The 17,895-nt window shown below is 43.4% G+C and overlaps 1 protein-coding gene across 9 annotated transcripts in view; it reads right to left on the bottom strand.

Annotated features, from left to right (window-relative positions):
- Window positions 1–17,895, bottom strand: part of PRR5L (proline rich 5 like) — a 169,688-nt gene that overhangs the window by 31,750 nt on the left and 120,043 nt on the right. For all 9 annotated transcript variants that reach the window (XM_055094281.3, XM_055094280.3, XM_055094278.3 and 6 more), the window contains 2 exons: window positions 14,165–14,213; window positions 1,558–1,615 (listed from right to left, as the gene is read on the bottom strand). In XM_055094281.3, the coding sequence (XP_054950256.1) occupies window positions 1,558–1,615; window positions 14,165–14,213 (107 nt within the window). The remainder of the gene's footprint in view (window positions 1–1,557; window positions 1,616–14,164; window positions 14,214–17,895) is intronic.

Below are 17,895 nucleotides of genomic sequence, written 5' to 3'. Positions count from 1 at the left end.
AAGCTAATGTAGCATACACATAAAATGGAATATTAGCCTTAAAATAAGAAGGGAATCCTGTCACATGCTACAACATGAATTTGAGGACCTTATGCTGAATAAAACTAAGCCAGTCTCAAAAGGACAAACACCGAATGATTCCACTTATAAGATGCCTAGATTAGTCAAAGCATGGAAACAAAAAATAAGATGGTGGCTGTCGGGGGCTGAGGAAAGGGGGCAATGTTGGGAGTTGTTCAAAGGACATGGAGTTTCCGTTTTGCAAGATAAAGTTCTAGAGATCTGTTACACAACAATGTAAATATAATTAACACTACTGAACTGTAAAGTACTGAAATTATAAAGAGGGTATATTTTATATTGTGTGGGGTTTTGTTTAACCACAATTTAAATTTTTTTTCTAAAGGTCTTGGGTTATTGGGTATTTATAAGGTTGAAAAAAAAATGTCATCGATGTATTCAAGGGAAGAATGGCTACAGGTTCAGCCAACTCTCAAATGTGCAAAGGTTAATTTCTAACCTCTGTTCTTCCCAAGGCTTGGTAAGCATTTACTGTTTGCCAGACCTTGGAACTTTCCAGCGTCAGTTTCTCATTTTCCTTCCTACTTTACTTTGTCTTTCTAGGAGCCCCTTTCCTGGACACACTAGTATCTTTCCCAGGGAATGAGAAGAAACAAAAGGATGATGACATGACACCTAATAAGTCTGGATCTGGAAGTAAGTTTGATCTATGGCTCATTAGGCTGGAGCAGAAAAAAAAGAAAGGGTCCAGTATGTTCACCTGCTGTGTGCCAGGTATGGCGTTACGCCACTCATGTGCCTTATGTTCCCTACAACCCCTCACCCCAATTTATCACTTCAAAAATGATAAAAGCTGAGACTTGGAGAAACTAGTAACTAACCAAAAGTCACCCAAGAAGGAGGTGGCAAACTAAGATCAAGCCCCACTTTGGTGGGAGCTAAGAGTAGCCCTTGGTAGAGTCATGGGGTTGGCTAATTCTTGCCTTTGGAACCTGTTTCTATCTCCATTCAGTTCCTTTCTTTCCTGTCAGTTGGACTTTAAACTCTAAGATCAGGAAATTTCCCTTTATCTATCAAATCATACCCTATTGAGTGAGTGCCTGCTTAGCCTAATGTCCTGCAAATGGACAGGACTCCTCTCTTCTATGACTCCCCAGAAATATTACAAAGGCCTGTAGGAAATAGCTCGGGACAGACCAGAGGAAATAGCATGGAGGATTCACAGTATAACTTATACCTTCAAAGGAGACCACCAGCCTGCATCCCATTAAAAACAAAAACAAAAACAAAAAACCCTGAACAAGGTCTCCAAAGAAACCACCCCATCCCACTACATTTTTCTGAAACACAGTTCTGACTTGCACTGCTGTGAGCAGCTGACTCAAATGAAAGTGCTGCTGCCTAGGTAGGGAGGAAACGGACAGGGTGAATCACTCGCTTGGAGCCTGCCCCTTCTGGACAGAAGCATCTCAGCCATCCAGACATCAAAGGCTGAGTCACAGAGGCCCCAGTCTACCAGGGCTGTCTTGTACTTGCCTTCACACAGCTTGATCTTCTCCTCCACAAAGAACAGTCCTTTTGCAAGAAGCTGGTTCTGCCAAAAGAGAACAAAGAACATAAGAATTTGGACAACTCCAGAGCGTAAGTGATGAACCCTCTTCCACTTCCAGTGGGCAAGGGCACAGAGTTCTAGGCACTTGTGTTCTAGCCGTGCCTCGGAGTTTAAGAAGCCTTTTTTCCTCTTGGAAGGTCAAGATTTCCGGAGAAGACAGTGAGACTTCCCATAGCAAAAGAACAAGTGAGATAAGAGGCAAACCCAACCGCCACCCTTATCCCTCAGACCAGGGAAGAGGCATGACACAAACTTGGGATGAATTCGCTATTGTTGACACCCAGTGTCCTAGAGGCCCTTAGTGATCTAAACTCCCAAAAGGAAGCATTGAGGCAATGGGAAACTATGCAGAAATAACATATTTTTTTTTAAAGAAAGATAAATTTAGGGCTTCTCACACTAGCATGAAAGAGACTGCGTGCAAAATCTTAAGCAGCAATGAATATGCATCTGTCAATGAATGTGTGCATGGGAAATTGTGGAAAGAGAAAGTAAAGTCCTCTTGCAACTGCAACTAACAATTGTTGAGCGTCCTGTCTACATCATAAGCTTTATATCCTTCATCTCATTTAATTCAATCCTATCAAGTTGGTGCTACTGTCCTCACTTTACTGATGGTTAGTGAAGAGACTGCTCAAGGGAGACAGACCTGGTCTTCCTGGGTCTGTAAGCCATGTTCTTTCCACTCCACTTCGCTGCCTTCCAGCAAGTCTTCCCACCCAGACCCCTTTCTTCCCTTGAAAGGCTATAGCTGGCCCCCTAAGACTTCTACAAGTCACAGAAGCTCAGAGATCAATGACGGGCTGGTGTCTTTACACTCATGTCACATTATTAGATTACCCAGGCCTATGATTATGGGAGAGGCAGCTGCAAAGGTGATATGTATCTTACCAAAGTACCTAATGCATTCTTTAGCCTTCTCCTTTATAAAACCCTAGATCCTACTGCAATGATAAAAGAAGCATATGGAGCAGAGTGGAAAGAACTTGGGTATCAGTTCAAGTTCCAGCTCAGCTACATTCTAGCTGTGCGATTTTGTATTTAATTTCCCTGAGTCCCAAGCTCCTCATATGTAAAATGGCATAATACTAGCAATACCATAACATTCTTCATTATAATCATTATAAACACATTAATCATTATAAACACATACACACAGTATTTTATGTCCTTAGTAATCAGCACTGGTGGTAGGAATAGTAATAGCTGCTATCTCAGCCCAACTTCTTCAAAAAAGGAGTGGGAGGCTGAGAGTCAGTAATGAATGGGCCTTTATAAAATGTACTAATAGAACATTTTATCAAAGGTACTATCCCATTTCTGTGATGGATACACATTAACCAAATTCATACTCCTATTAAGATTTACAAAATACGACCTAATTTGAAAAAGTAACTGGTCAACATGTAGTTCTTTCTTTTGAGATGGAGTCTTGATCTGTCACCCAGGCTGGAGTGCAGTAGTGGGATCTTGGCTCACTGCAACCTCTGTCTCCCAGGTTCATGCAATTCTCCCACCTCAGCCTCCTGTGTAGATGGGATTACAGGCACCAGCCACCATGCCCAGCTAATTTTTGTACTTTTTTGGTAGAGACGGGGTTTCACCATGTTGGCCAGGCTGGTCTCGAACTTTTGACCTTAAGTGATCTGCCCACCTCGGCCTCCCAAAGTGTTGGGATTACAGGTGTGAGACACCACACCCAGCCACCATGTAGTTTCAAGATGGCAGATAGAACACCAAATCAAAGTTACAGTGACACCATATAGGAATACACCAACTTTGTTAAAGGAAAAAAAAAGCAATTCCTTCACAAAGAATTGTGAAACACACAGGCAATAAAGACAAAGCCCTAACCTGTTCTTTAGCTTCCAGCCAAGTTCATGAATCCCAGCTGGGTCATGGCAAGACTTTCTGGGTCAGAAAGCAAGAAAATACACCAGCACCAAATCGACATCTTGTGACAGCTGAGCTGGACATGAGCGGTCTGTGGAGGTGTGTTCAGATGGCAACCACTCCACCTGAATGCTTCTTAGCACAAATCTCATTTGTGCCCTGCAGTCTCCACCTGGTTGGTCCCTTTCACCTAGTCCAGGTGAGGTTCTCAGAACGTCCCCTTAGCATTCTGTGCATGGGCTCCTAAATGTCATTCTTCTCAGCACATCTGGTGCCAACACTGATGTTCCAGGCTTCTATTAAAACAACTTTCCTAACCCTCCCTAATTTCACATTTCTGAGATGCACCTATAGAGGTAATAGAGATCGCCTCTGTGATTCAATTTTCATCATTTTGTTCTATCACTACAATTATCTACATGGGGGGAGGATAGGGGGAACTGAGGCATAGACAGAAATGAAAACCTAGTCCAGGTGATAGCATGAGTTAACAGAAATTAATTCAAACCATTCATTTGTTAGAATTTTAGGTTCTTAGGAGTGAGGACCATATCTCATTTTAGTTAGTACCCTTGGCTCCTGGTATAGTACCTAGAACATAGTAGGTACCTAATAAATATTTACTGAATATATATACTGGCTATTTTAGTGAGAAAGATTTTTTATTTTTAAGAAGCCAAGATAAAAGACAGAATATTTTAAAGAAGAATAGGTGCTACAGGGTCCCTAAGTTTGTTGCCATTTTCTTCATTTGAATTAGAAAATCATTTGAAAATTACATTGTCCATATCTTATGGAATAAACCTCAAATCATGGCCTGGATTTTCCTTTCTTCTCCTTTCTAGGTCTTCTCCCTTCAAAGAGACCTTAGGAAAAAAAATCTTTTTTATATATTTTCAAGGAAAAGTAATTATTCCTATATTATGGAGAAATGATAAAGAAAATAGTCTTTTAAAATTTGTCACAATACACAGCATGGAAATTCTATAGCTTAGACCAAAATAAGAGAAACACAAACTTGAGGTTAGAAGGGGTCTTAAGAATCATCTATACATTCTCTCCTCTCCCCAGTCCTACAGTCAAAATCAATTGGTCACACACATTTTGATGATATTTAGTAGATCCATTTCCATTTTCCAGGAGGCTAAAGTACCTTTCAAAGGCATCTTGAAAATCCTTATATAACCCCCTGCCCCCAGGAGTCTGTAGATTTTGCTCTTATCTTATAGCTGTATAAACCGAGGCTAGAAGTAGGGTCTCCCTCTCCAAAATTCCAATAAAAGACATGAGAGTGAGGCTCAGTCTCTCTACTACTCATGTTTTATTCAGCACACACTATCAGAGTAAGGATCTTTTGAGTTAGCCAAGCCCCAGGACTCTCTTCACTGGGGAACCACTGCCATCCACCCAATGGAGCTGTGCCCATCCATTCATGCTCCAACAACCGAGCCACAGCTGCATCTTCCAGCTTTGCTAATGGGTCTCAAACTGAACCCCAAATCTCCTCTCTAGAGAATTGGAGCCCCAAAGGGTCTTGCATTCTTAAGGCCCTTGTACTCTGAAGGCCTCCACTTGCAGTTGGGTGCTCTGCAGTTGATTCTTAGTATTTTTATCTTTGAATTTGTGTTTTATAAGTGAAGTCTGAAGGGATAACAGAACATGCACTGGGGTCTAAAGCCCCAGCTCACCCATGGCCCTGCCTCCTCACCACCTCCCCAGGAGGGATTTTCAGGCACCTACACCTCACCCCTGGTGCCTGGGCTCCACCACCAATGTCACCCTACTCCCAAGGTGCTGACAGAGTCATGTTGGTGGAGGCCTCCGCACCAGTACGGGGAGGGTCAGGACTTGGCATGCACCCTGCAATGTTGTGGGGAGAGGCATAGTGCCAGCCATCCTGCACTCCCTGGACTGGCAGTGCTGCAGTGCAATTGCTGCTGACTCAATGGGGACCTCTCGCCCACTCTCCATCTAGGTACCAAGAGTGCCCAGTGCAGATGTGCAATCTGTTGGGGTTACCTGCCCACTATGAGCTGCAGTGACAGGCCAGTGGGAAGGGGAGATTGGCATCCCCACACCAGTCTGGTGAGTAGAGTTGTTTTAGAAGAAGCCAGGGACACCAGTGTTGACATTAGAGGTGGTGAGAAGAATGGCATTCAGGATTCTTGCACAGAATGCTGAGTACCCACATGTTCCTTCCGCACTGGGCTCTGCAAATTATGAAGCTCACCCTGTCACTTCACCTAAAGTATGCCAACTTGACATCTGTGGGGCTTAAGCCTGCTCAAATGGGTTGAAGGCGGGGCGAAACCCAGCCTTGGGTTTCAGGCAGCCATCTTGCATTGTTTGCTCTTCCTAAGTGTCCAGTCTTCCTGGACCTCACCTCACAGTATTCCCATCCCCTGACAAATGCCTGACTCCAGAAGTTTCTGAGTGTTTTCTGGCTGCTGAGCTGTAGTGATGGAGCTGTATGGTAACAGAGCTGGAGATGACCCAAGTTTCTCTTGTCCCACTCCTTGCCTGATGGCACCAACCCCACCACCTCCCCAGGCAGAAGACTAAGCCAAAAATGGTTACTAAATAGTAACCACCCAGGAAGCAACTTGGGACTTGGAACTGGGCCCATTGTTACTTAATGCATCCTCTCCCCACCCCATAAATGAACTTGAACACAGTCAAGTCGCACTATAATGAAGTGGCAAAGGAGATGGAAGTGAAAAAGAAAAACAGCTGACATATCTAATTTTCCTAAGACATAGAAAAACGGGCTGCAAACAGAAAAATGAGGCTTAGCTAGGAAAAATGTAAACAAGATGTTTGGGGAAAGGCGTCTAAAACCACCCAGTCTTCAGTGGACAGGAAAGACCCAGCTCCTCCCGGGTCATCACAGAGGGCGGGTTGGAAAGGTGGGCAGAACAGAGCAGAGGGTGGCCATGGGTGGTGTGGAGCTACCAATGATGCATGCCTCCTGCCAAGCAGGCACCTTCACAACCGGGTGGGATGGACCCAGATGAGACGGATAACCAAGAAGGCTAGGTACAGGGAGAACCCCATCTTCCCAGCAGGAAGAACTTTCCACACAGACCAGGAAGCAGGAATTCTGTAAACGCTAAGGCTGCTAGCTACCGTCCCTTTTAATGTTTTAGTGGTGATGATAATGCAGTAAGAATGTCAGTGGAGTCAGTTATTGGTTTTTACTCAGTGTCAGACACTGTCTTACAGTCTTTTCCTGCCTTCTCACATTTTACTTTCGCCACAACCTGTCCACTTTTTGCAAATAAAGAACTTGAGGCTCAAAGAAGCAACTAGCAAGTGTGAGACCAGACTTTGCACCAAGGTTGGTCTGAATCCAAAGCCCATATCTTTCCCCTATTATATTCTTCTGGTTTACTTAGCAACAGTAATAAAAATACTGATACAAATACTTATGACTTGTTGACTGCTCACTATGTAATCAGGCACTTTGTGTACGTCATCTCACTTAGTAACCACATCAACCATATGAAGTAGTTCCCATGATTCCACCTGGATTACTATTAAGAAAACTGAGCATCAGAGAGACTAAGTAACAAGGCTGAGGTAAGTGTTCTAACAAAGTAAGTGTTCTAACAAAGATTAGAAGTGTTCTAACAAAGATTAGAAGATTAGATTAGTAAGTGTTCTAACAAAGATTAGAACCCAGACCTACTGGCAGAAGGGCTGGTGCTTTTAGACATCATGCTCTCCTGCCTTAGAGAGGTTTCTTATGTCCTTGCCCAGAGGAGAAAGCAGATGGGATCCATTACAGATTCAGATACTGGGGCAGTTGGCTTGGCAATCTCAGGCCATGTAACTGGGTTCTGCCACAGGGCCTCCACCCAGCTGGGCCTTCCTCTCGACTATCCACATTCAACATCTAGCGAGGGGAGTGCCTGGCACTCGAGTGGATTCCATTTCCAAGTGAGATATTCTTTCCTACCCCAGAGGGGTGGCAGCTGTGTTGCTCTGCCTTCCCAGAACCTGTGTTAACCAGTTTCACTCCAGACATTTGCTTCTGGTGATATCAGTGTCTTAGAAGGTTCCTGTTGTTGGCATAAACCCAGGGCTGCAAATTATAGGCCACTTCCAGTTTTTTTTTTTCCTCTATGACTTTGAAAGGCCAGCCATCACCTCTAATGATGTGCACATCTCCTGTGAACCTGGATGCCTTCCTAGATAAACAACAAAGTCTTACAAACACAACTTACTCCCAGGCCCAGAGAGTTCCTAATAAGCCAATGTTGGTGTGTGTGGGTGTGATGAGACCCGCGAGAAGTCCCCAGATGGAGATTGAAGAAGTGGAAACTCGGTGCTAATGCTATTTCTTCATTTAGCACTGTTGCAGCCATAGTTAAAGCGTGCATTGGGGCCTTAAAAATGTTATGTTTATAAGGAAGAAGGAAGACAGTCCATGTCTGACTTGCTGAACACTCAAAACAAAAACAACAACAAATAAAGTAACCCTGGAACCCCTCCTGCCTGGGTTTTTGGGTTTTTTCCTGGGGATTCCTTGAGGGCATTTTAAATATAATCCAAGAGATTTTTCTTCTGTGGCCAGATAACCTGGGCTGGGTCTTCATGCCACCATTTACTAGCTGTATGTATTTGTATCTTAGACAAATAACCGCCATCTCTGAGCCTCAGTGGCAGCATCTGTAAAAGAGGGATATGTAATAACAGAACCGTCCTCATCAGTTATCAGGAGGAATAAATGAGTTAGCCCAGGGGAAATGCTGAAAGCATTGCCAGACTTGAGCATGCCTCACAATCATGCAGGACTCATCAAAACGCAGATTGTGGCTGGGGGCGGTGGCTCACACCTGTAATCCCAGCACTTTGGGAGGCCGAGGCGGGTGGATCACCTGAGGTCAGGAGTTTGAGACCAGCCTGACCAATATGGTGAAACTCTGTCTCTACTAAAATTACAAAAATTAGCTAGGCATGGTGGGGTGCGCCCGTAATCCCAACTACTCAGGAAGCTGAGCCAGGAGAATCACTTGAATCCGGGAGGCGGAGGTTGCATTGAGCCAAGATCATGCCATTGCACTCCAGCCTGGGTGACAAGAGCAAGACTTTGTCTAAAAAAAAAAAAACAGATCACTTGGGCCCTAACCCCAGAGTTTCTGAATCAGTTAAACTTTGCTTCTCTAACAGATTCCCAGCTGATACTGAAGCTCCTGGTTCGGGGACCATACTTTGAGAACCTTCAGCTTACAACAATGCCCAGCATGTACGTGCTTGAAAATGTTAGCTGTCACTACCATTATCATTAATTCTGTTCTTATAGCTCTTCAAGAGCCTCAGAGAAAGTCACCTTATTGCTTTCCATATTGAACAAAAATTTCCTGACGCTTCCAACTCAGTTTCTACTTCTCATGCCCACTGAATCACTGAGTGTTTCCACTATTTTAATACCACGTTGTTTCCAGCATCTGCTCCTACCTTTTATGCCTCCCTCATCAGTGCCCTAAGCCTGGGTCCTGCCATTCCTTTCTCTTCTACAGTAAATCACCAAATTCCATATATAATGAGTTCCTGCAAATACATACTTGTGTAGAATACCACACTTCCATGATTTAGGAGGAATTCTGTCCTCATAGAGCTTGAAAGGATTATAAAATCCCTAATTACACCTCATTTTCAGAGCTCATTTTCGGGTGATATATTTTCAGCCTTTGGTACCCATGTGTTCCTTTCTTCCACAACTGATGTGCAATAACCTGAGTCCAATGAGGATAAAGATTTGCCACTTCTGCAAGCCTATTGATTTTCATCTTTATCTCAATTATATTAAGACCTGTGGTCATCAATTTCAAGATCCATTTTTTTCCACGGAGACTCATAAAGTATGATAAAAGTACAATCAAAGTATTCAACTAATTGTACAAAATTCAAATAATTGCTAAGGAGATTAAGAATGGCAAAGCTGCTGAGAAGTGACCTCTGACAGGCAGCGAGCCCCACAGCGAGTAGCCCAAGACACCCAGGGGTGCTTCTCGAAGCCCCCAGTCTGGCTCCCCCTCATTCTCGCCCCTCACAGTGGCCAGTGGGAGCTTCTAGGCCACCCCAAAGCTTATAGATTCCACAGTGCTGTTCTTCTCTAAGTACTGGCCAAATCAAAAAATGCAACCTCTGATGACCTCTCACCTAAAAACATAACTTCTCCTCTGTCTTCTCACCAGATCCCCGCTCCACTTGTTCAAAGCCCCCCTGTGTAGATAGGCCCCAATTTTACCTTCAAAGCAGAGTGTATGTGGAATTCCTTTTACTACTTTCTGTTCACCCAATTAGCTCTTTTTCCACTTTGGGAGTCCTGCTTGTTAGAGGAGCCTGTCCAGCTGATCAAAGAACAGCTGAAACTTCTCTCTCCTCAATTTGGATTTAGAAATCACAAAAGTTACCTTCACCACTCTTGATCTTCTCTCCATCCAGCTTGCCATGAATCCTTAGAAGTTCTACCTTTGTCCCAACAAAGTATAATTGCCTTTTCTGGGCCTGATTTAAACACTTTGCCATCCATCCAGGTCTTCAGTTAACACTACACTCCTTCAGCTCTCTGCCATATGCTGTAAACTCTAGGGGAAACTGGCCTCCTGGGACTCTTGCAGATATGAGCAGCAAATGGAAAAATACATATATATGCATACATGCACACACATGTACACATACATGCACACAAATATATCTCACACATTACCAGGTATCCATGACCTATTGACAACGGTAGTAGCTAAGTTTCCTCTCTTCCTAGTATTAACCCATTCAAAGCCACTGACTCTAGCCTGAGTTTCTATATCAAGCAAAACTCCAGTTCCAACAAAAGGAATTGAACTTTCTGGGCTTGGGGCAAAAGCTTATAACACACACAACAAAGCCAGTAGATACAGAATAGCAGAAAGTGCAATCTGCAAACACACCCATGCTCTGAACCACCAAGATACCTAATGAGGTAAATAGGAAAATCCAGAATGTTTCATATCATCAGTTTCAAAAATTACAAGAAACCAATTATCCCCCAGAGCTGTTACTAGTATATAGTGTTTCTCTCGGAAACCCCAATTTTCCTTCCGGACACAATTCAAAACAGAGGGAAAGGAAAAAAAATCAATACTGGAAATGTCAGAGACTTTTCCAGCCAGTGCCTTATGGACGTGTAGCTGGGCTTCTGCAGATCACACAGCTTGTCTTCTCTGTGTGCAGGCATGAGATAAGCACAATTTTCCTACCTGCTTTCTCTTGGCCTCACCTGGGGTCATTTTCATTATTCCCCACTCAGGACATTCTGTGTTAAGACTCACAGAATGTAAAATGAGAATGTTCGCTTTCAAAAGCAGAGCCACAGAAAGGGCTGTACGAGTGGCAAGCTCAGAGTTGGGGGTCAGGGTGAGGAGACAGACTTGACTGCTGAATGCAGATGTCTAGGCATGGCCATCTGAGCCTCTGCAGTGCAGAGCCCAGCACCCAGGAAGCCCATCTTTCACCTTTCCCAACAGCCAGGTCCATGGTTTTGGTGACTTTCCTGTCCACCCCTGGGTTCCATTCCTCATCTGTCCCCAGGCCTTCCTTCTGCTCCTTTACTGGAGGAACACACTTTCTGGAGTTCCTCCTGACTTTCCCTCCTGAAACGACATCTGACAGTCAAATGTGAAGGCTAAGCTCGCCTCTACAAGCCTTCCCTCTGGGACGTGTCTCCTTATATGGAGATTTCTTCTGTAAAGTGAATGGTTTGAAACCAGCCCGTTTTTAAGCAGTGCCTGGTAATGGGCTTTCCAAATCTGAGTCTCTGTTGAACCACCTGCATGACTAGGGCCACAGCCAGGGCCACCTACATGATTATTCTTTGCATACTATTTTTCTTATATCAATCCACTTTTTAAACATGTAAATACATTTAAAACAGAAACCACAGCAACATAATTTACACTAAGTGGAATGGAACTCAATGATCAACTCAATGCCAACAAAACAATGTTAAGAAATCCTAACTAGTCAGCATCCCTAGCTGAAGACACTAAGTTCGAGGACTGCTCCTCCTTCTTCAAATGAGGGAGATTTCCAAGTCCTGGAGGAGGGGAGAGGACACCATGGTACAACTCAAGATCCTCTCTAGCACAATCCCAAGGGCGAAAGGAAAATAAAAGAGGAGAGCAGTTTCTAACCACAAGCCCTAATGTTATTTAATGTCATTGCACGCATCGCCTAAAATCATTTCAGTGATCTGTGGCAGAAAATCCCTCCCTCTCTCCCAGGAAGGTTTACTGAGTATCTACTTTGTTCCAGGAACTTTGTAGGGAGTGGGGAACCAAAAGACTAAAAAAGAAAGAAAAAAAAAGCTGTGTGCCCACATGACACTTAAAATCTATTAAAAAAAAAAAACAAAACTGTATCTAGGAGAGCCTTCTTTCCAGATCAGCACCTTAAATAAACTTCGATTTAAAACTGTGAAAACCAGTTCTCGCCCCACGCCCCAGCAAGAGATTCTGTATTCACAAAGCAGCATTTCTGATTATGTTCCCGGTAGGAAATGACAAGTGGTTATTAGTTTTTAAGCATCTGGCATGCTTCGTAAGCAGTATTAACCGCCCCCAAAAACCTCAGGGCTTCCCAGATAAACAAGTCCCCACCCAAACACCCTTTCCTATCTGTCCTAGGGGTAACCCCCAGCACCAAAAGACAAATGACATTTAAAACCTGATTGAAACCACACCAAACCATGGAGCTTTTAAATGTCAAGGAGGAAGGCAATTCAACCCAGCAGGTTTCTCCAGGACTGACTGAAAAACCACTTCTCTGTAGTTAGATTTAAAAAAAAAAACAATCAGTAGAGACAGCAAGAGAAGAGAGTGAAGCCAAGACTGACCTTTGAGTCAAGGGTGACTGAAATGATTCACATTTGTGACTAATTATCTCTCTCTTAATCTTTATGTTTGTCTCTCCCTGAACAGGAGCTGTCTTCCAAGCAGCTGAGACATATGACCCGATTGAATTCCAGGCTTCTGTTGGGTCTTGGTTTGTCCAGATTTAGAGGAGCTGTCCGTGTGTGTGTGTGTGTGTGTGTGTGTGTGTGTGTGTGTGTGTGTGTGTGTTTAAACAACTGACATGTCATTCTTTTAAAGTGCACATAAAAGTTTAAGCTTCCTGAATCTCATAAAGAAAAATTATAAAAGGATGCCTGTACTGTTTTCAAAACCTAAAATCTCTTTAAACTGTCTTAAAAGTATGCTATATTTGGATACAGAATAACATTGCTAACTTGAAACCAAGATGTTAGGCATTTCATGCTACTTTCCCATTAAAAGAGATGGATTACACCTTAGAATAACACATAGGCACTTATATAAACTTAATAAGCACTTATTACTGTCTTACTCTCTGCTAGTCACTGAGCACTTTTTATAAATAACTTATTTAGTCTTCACGACAACCCTGTAAGGTTTGGTCCTATTACTGCTGTTTCACAGAAAAGGAAATACAGAGAGGTAAAGCAACTTGCTCAAGGTCACATAGCTAGTAAGTGGCTATGCTGGGCACTGAACCCAAGCACTCTGCCTCTAAAGGCTGTGATCTTGACCACTACCCTATACTGCCCCCCTACACACTACGTACAGAGTGCTTTACATGTGTTATTTCACATAAAGCATATAATAACCTTTCAAGGTAAGTTGTATTTTTAGTCCCATTTTGCAGATGAGGAAACTGAGGCACAGGGAGGTGAAACAGCTTGCCCACTCAGAAAAAATGAGTGAGAAGTAGGGGTTCTGACTTCACTAAGGTGCCGTCCAGTCAGTGACTCCTTGTCACTCAACACTCCCCATTCCCTCTCCACCATATGCCTTTGGTTAGAGTCATGAAAACAGCTTGCATCTGTGAACTAGAAACAATCCTCTGATTGGTCCTGGAACCTTAAACTCACTAGCTTTATACCAACAATAGATAGACAGGGGAGAAGTCTGACTGATCCAGACAATGGATCCAGATGTGGTATGATCCAGGGTCCCTGGGGGACCCCCACTACCCAAACTCTTTCAAGGGATCCCCATGGTCAAAACTATTTTCTTGGTAATACTAAGCTATTTGTTTTTTTCCCTTACATTCTCCACGAGTTTACAGTGGAATTTTCCCAAAACTACGTGGCATGCAATATCATTACAAATTGAAAGTGAAGCAGATATAAGAATCCAACTGTCTTCTATGAAGCCAGACAATGCAGAGATCTCCTTTCTATTTTATTCTGAGAGTTGTTTTTCATAAAAATGTAATTAGCACTAGTATGTAATAGGCTTATTACTTAAATACATTAAGACATATTTTAAAGCTCTTCAGGTTTAATTTCTATTATGGTAAAGATAGACATAACCCAAATAAGTAATACGTTTTATGAGTGTAAAGGGGTCCTGAGACCAAAATGCCTGAGAACTGCTGCATGAGACTGTGATCTCCATTAACTGCTGGGAGACACAGGAGTGGTGCCCCTCTGCAACGTGCCGCACACAGCAGGGACTTGAGATACGTAATTTTGTCTGTTGAAGGAATGTCCAACTGTACAGTATTGGCCACCCCTTTTAGGTCCATGCCCCCACATGCATGATAATGATGGATGCTCAGATCCACACAGCTTACCTGAAAATAGTCTGTAATGAATGATCCAAGTTCACTCTTCAATAGCCGCCTGGGGAGAAGGGAGAAGAGAAACACCGTCAAGCAGCCCTTGATGGTACAGCTCATGGTGACAATGTGCTCACCAGTGGCACGGGGTGGGGCCAGGTCTGAGATCTTGAGGGCACTTTCTTAGGTCCTGGTCCCCCTTCCCCCATTGTTATCATGGAATTGCAGTGATGGGAATCCTAGAAGGAGATGCATTCCTCAGTTCACTCTGAGAAAGTAGCACTGTGAAGAGGGCAGCTGGCCACAGGAAATCCTAATTCTAGCAGAGCTGCTAGGGGCAGGCCAGGGCACCTGACTTTATATGAAGCAAAAAGAAGGAAGAGAAAGATCATCATTTTGCACTCCTCCACATTTGCAGAGCACTTTATAGTTTAAAACACATTTTTCATACATTCTTCAACTAAGGATTATAAAGTGTATGTGGGGTGGGGTAGGAGTAATTATTTATTATTATTATTTTTTTGAGACAGAGTCTCGCTCTGTCGCCCAGGCTGGAGTGCAGTGGCGCAATCTCGGCTCACTGCAAGCTCCGCCTCCCAGGTTCATGCCATTCTCCTGCCTCAGCCTCCCAAGTAGCTGGGACCACAGGCGCCTGCCACCATGCCCGGCTAATTTTTTGTATTTTTAGTAGAGACGGGGTTTCACCATGTTAGCCAGGATGGTCTTGATCTCCTGACCTCGTGATCCGCCCACCTCGGCCTCCCAAAGTGCTGGGATTACAGGTGTGAGCCACCGCGGGCAGAAGTAATTATTATTCTTCCTGTACAGATTTTTAAAATTATGCCTCAGAGAGTTCCCCAAAATAAGTCAGTGGCAGAGCCAAGATGTGAACCCAGACTTTCTGCAAATTCAACATCTTTTCCCATAACTCCACCCTGTCTCTCCTCCAACTCCAGAACCCCCTCCCCTCACCCTAACTTAAAATTCAACTTGGTACCATGGTTTGGGTGGTCTTACAACCCATGCCCAATGGACTGAGGCAGTCTTCCAAGGGGACCACAGCAGGGACAATAGAGAGATTTTATTTATCCAGCAACGAAGATGTATTGAGCAGCTCTTTATGTGTTACACGTTGTTCTAGCACAAGGAGTTCAAAGGTGAATGAGACAGACAAGGTCTCTGCTCTCTTCTTGGGGGCTGATGGATAGACAGCACGTTAATAAATATACTCACAAGATGATTTCAACGAATCTTACGTGCTAATAAAATACAAATGGAAAATAGGGATATTGACACCAGCTCTCCTTTTCCCTGTGACAAATAATGGAACTATCCATACTATTCTTTATTTTGATCCAGACAAGGTAAGGGAACAAAAAGCAAGAATAACTGGCTCCCCAGATCCAGTGAGTAAACCCTTCATGATTTCAAATGATTTTCTTTACTAATCCCATTGGCTATGGCTATTAAGGAGCAAATGCTCAAGTTTCTGATAATGCTTGCTGAGTATTCACTCCCCCAAAACACGTTCACTCATGTCACTGAAGGATAAACAGGAGGTTACAGCAAGATGTTATGTGCAGAGAAAACAGGCACAATAAAATTAAGACAAAAGAATAGAGAACCACCCATGATTTGAATTACTGTAGCAGAAAAAGCCCTGGAAAGCCACAAACACACGCTGAACAAAGAAAATACCTTCCTTTTCCCATGACAGAATATATGTCTGTTGTGGATGCTGCATTTTGAGGGCCAATTTAAAGGCAGTCTCATGGAGGGCCACCCTGTCAACACAACCCAGGAGTTCTCTCAGATGTGGGCAGGTCTGATCCGAGAGGGAAGCCTTCATCAAAAGCCACTGGACTAAGAGCAGGTTGGGCATCACTAGTCTTTGAGGCAGAGGCTAGACATGTCTCTCAGACAGGAAACAGCAACCTATGGGGCAGCCCCAAGTGGACGGAGGCTTTGAAACAGGAAGAGGTAAGGAGATTGCTTCTGACCACAGGAGGGAGAAACACCTCCTAACAAAGTCTTCGTCATCCTTGGGAAGTCTCAAAACCATAGGTGAAGAAGCCAAGCTTTGCGCACAAGTGGAAAAACAAGTCCTACTGATAGGCTACTTAGGAGAGAGCTTCCCAAGGAGATATCTTGGGTACTCATGATGCTGAGGGACTAATGTGCTTCTGAGATCAAATAATACGCTGTGGAATTGGTGTCCCAAGGAACCCACAGTGGGAAAACACTATGCTCATGAAGATGCCATGGGTAAGATTGAAAAAGAAAAAGGTCGGGCTTAAGGGGGCCTTCAAAATAAAAAACTATGGACACACTCCTGGAGAGCAGCATGGAGGAGGGATCTATGATGGTGTAATAATTGTGAGTTTGGGCTAGATATGACTGAACAAGTAAAGGTTGCCCCAGGCATCTCACAGCGGGATGCAGAAAAGCATCCTGATGCTACCCAGTTGAGGAATCCAAGACATCTCCTCCCCTCCTATCAGGGAGGGCACGAAGGGGCTTCACTCTACAGGGAGGGTGGAAGCACAGCAGCCTTACATTGCAGCTAGGGTGCAGCAAGCCACAGCCAAGGCCAGAATTCTGCAGAGTGTCCCAGGAAGAGAAAAGTCTAGGTAGAAATCAGCCAATAACAGAGCAGAAGCTAAAGAGCAGACAATGCAACTTCCAAGACAAAGACTTAGCAGAAAGGACTCTGAAGCTAGAAGCAGCTGTAACAGGGGGGATGAGATGGTAATGGTTAGGAATAAAGAAGTAGAACATGAAGAGGGGCCTTTCACCATGCTGATAGTGATAACCATTTCTTTACTGAGGAGGAACAAGACACGATGTGGTAATCTGCTTTATATACTTTAAATGTAATGGGCCATACCCAGGTACAGTAGGAGAACCACACACTTGTCCTTTTATAAAATCCAGAATGCAAAACCTTCTCCACTAGGTACTGTTCATAGAATTATCTGAACAGAAAAGACCTTTCTTAATCATTTAAGTCAAGATTCTATTGCTCTACCTGGGCAAATCAGTAAGCTACACTGCCCTTATCCCTTACAAAATCCTGCCTTCTGTCTGGGCATGATAACATGGTTAGACAGGGTCACATGTTATATATATATGCAGAGTTTTTCATTGCAGCAAAATATAGAAATCAACATAAATATGCACCAATAAAGTGCTAATAAAGAGATTATGTTCATCCAGGCAATGGAATTCTATGCAACTATTTTAAAAAGGGTGTGAAGAAGTGCTCTAAATAATATGAAAGATCTAAGTCATAGTAAGCAAAGAAACAATGCAAGATACAGAACAGTGTGTACATACAACAGGCTACCTTGTAAAATGGGAAGAGAAAAATAAGAATACACATTTTAGTTTACACAACACTAACATATTTGTTGGTCAATTCCACTCTTATAACTTGCTGTTCAAGTCTGTATTACTATATGAAGGGGTTTCCCCATAGGCCCTTAGAATTGAAATACATAGCTCCTTGATTTTTAAACACAGAGAACACATATGCATTTTATTTATTTTTTAATTAATTAACTGTTTTTTATTGAGACAGAGTTGCACTCTGTTGCCCAAGCTGGAGTGCAGTGGTGCGATCTCAGCTCACTGCAACCTCTGCCTCCCAGGCTCAAGCAATTCTTATGCCTCAGCCTCCTGAGTAGCTGGGAGAGCAGGCGCGCAACACTGCTCCTGGCTAATTTTTCTATTTTTGGTAGAGATAG

This window comes from Pan paniscus, chromosome 9 (assembly GCF_029289425.2).
Source record: "Pan paniscus chromosome 9, NHGRI_mPanPan1-v2.0_pri, whole genome shotgun sequence".
NCBI classification, from domain to species: Eukaryota; Metazoa; Chordata; class Mammalia; order Primates; family Hominidae; genus Pan; species Pan paniscus.
The sequence above is the reverse complement of the archived record's forward strand: the minus strand, read 5'-3'. Positions and strand labels throughout refer to the sequence as shown.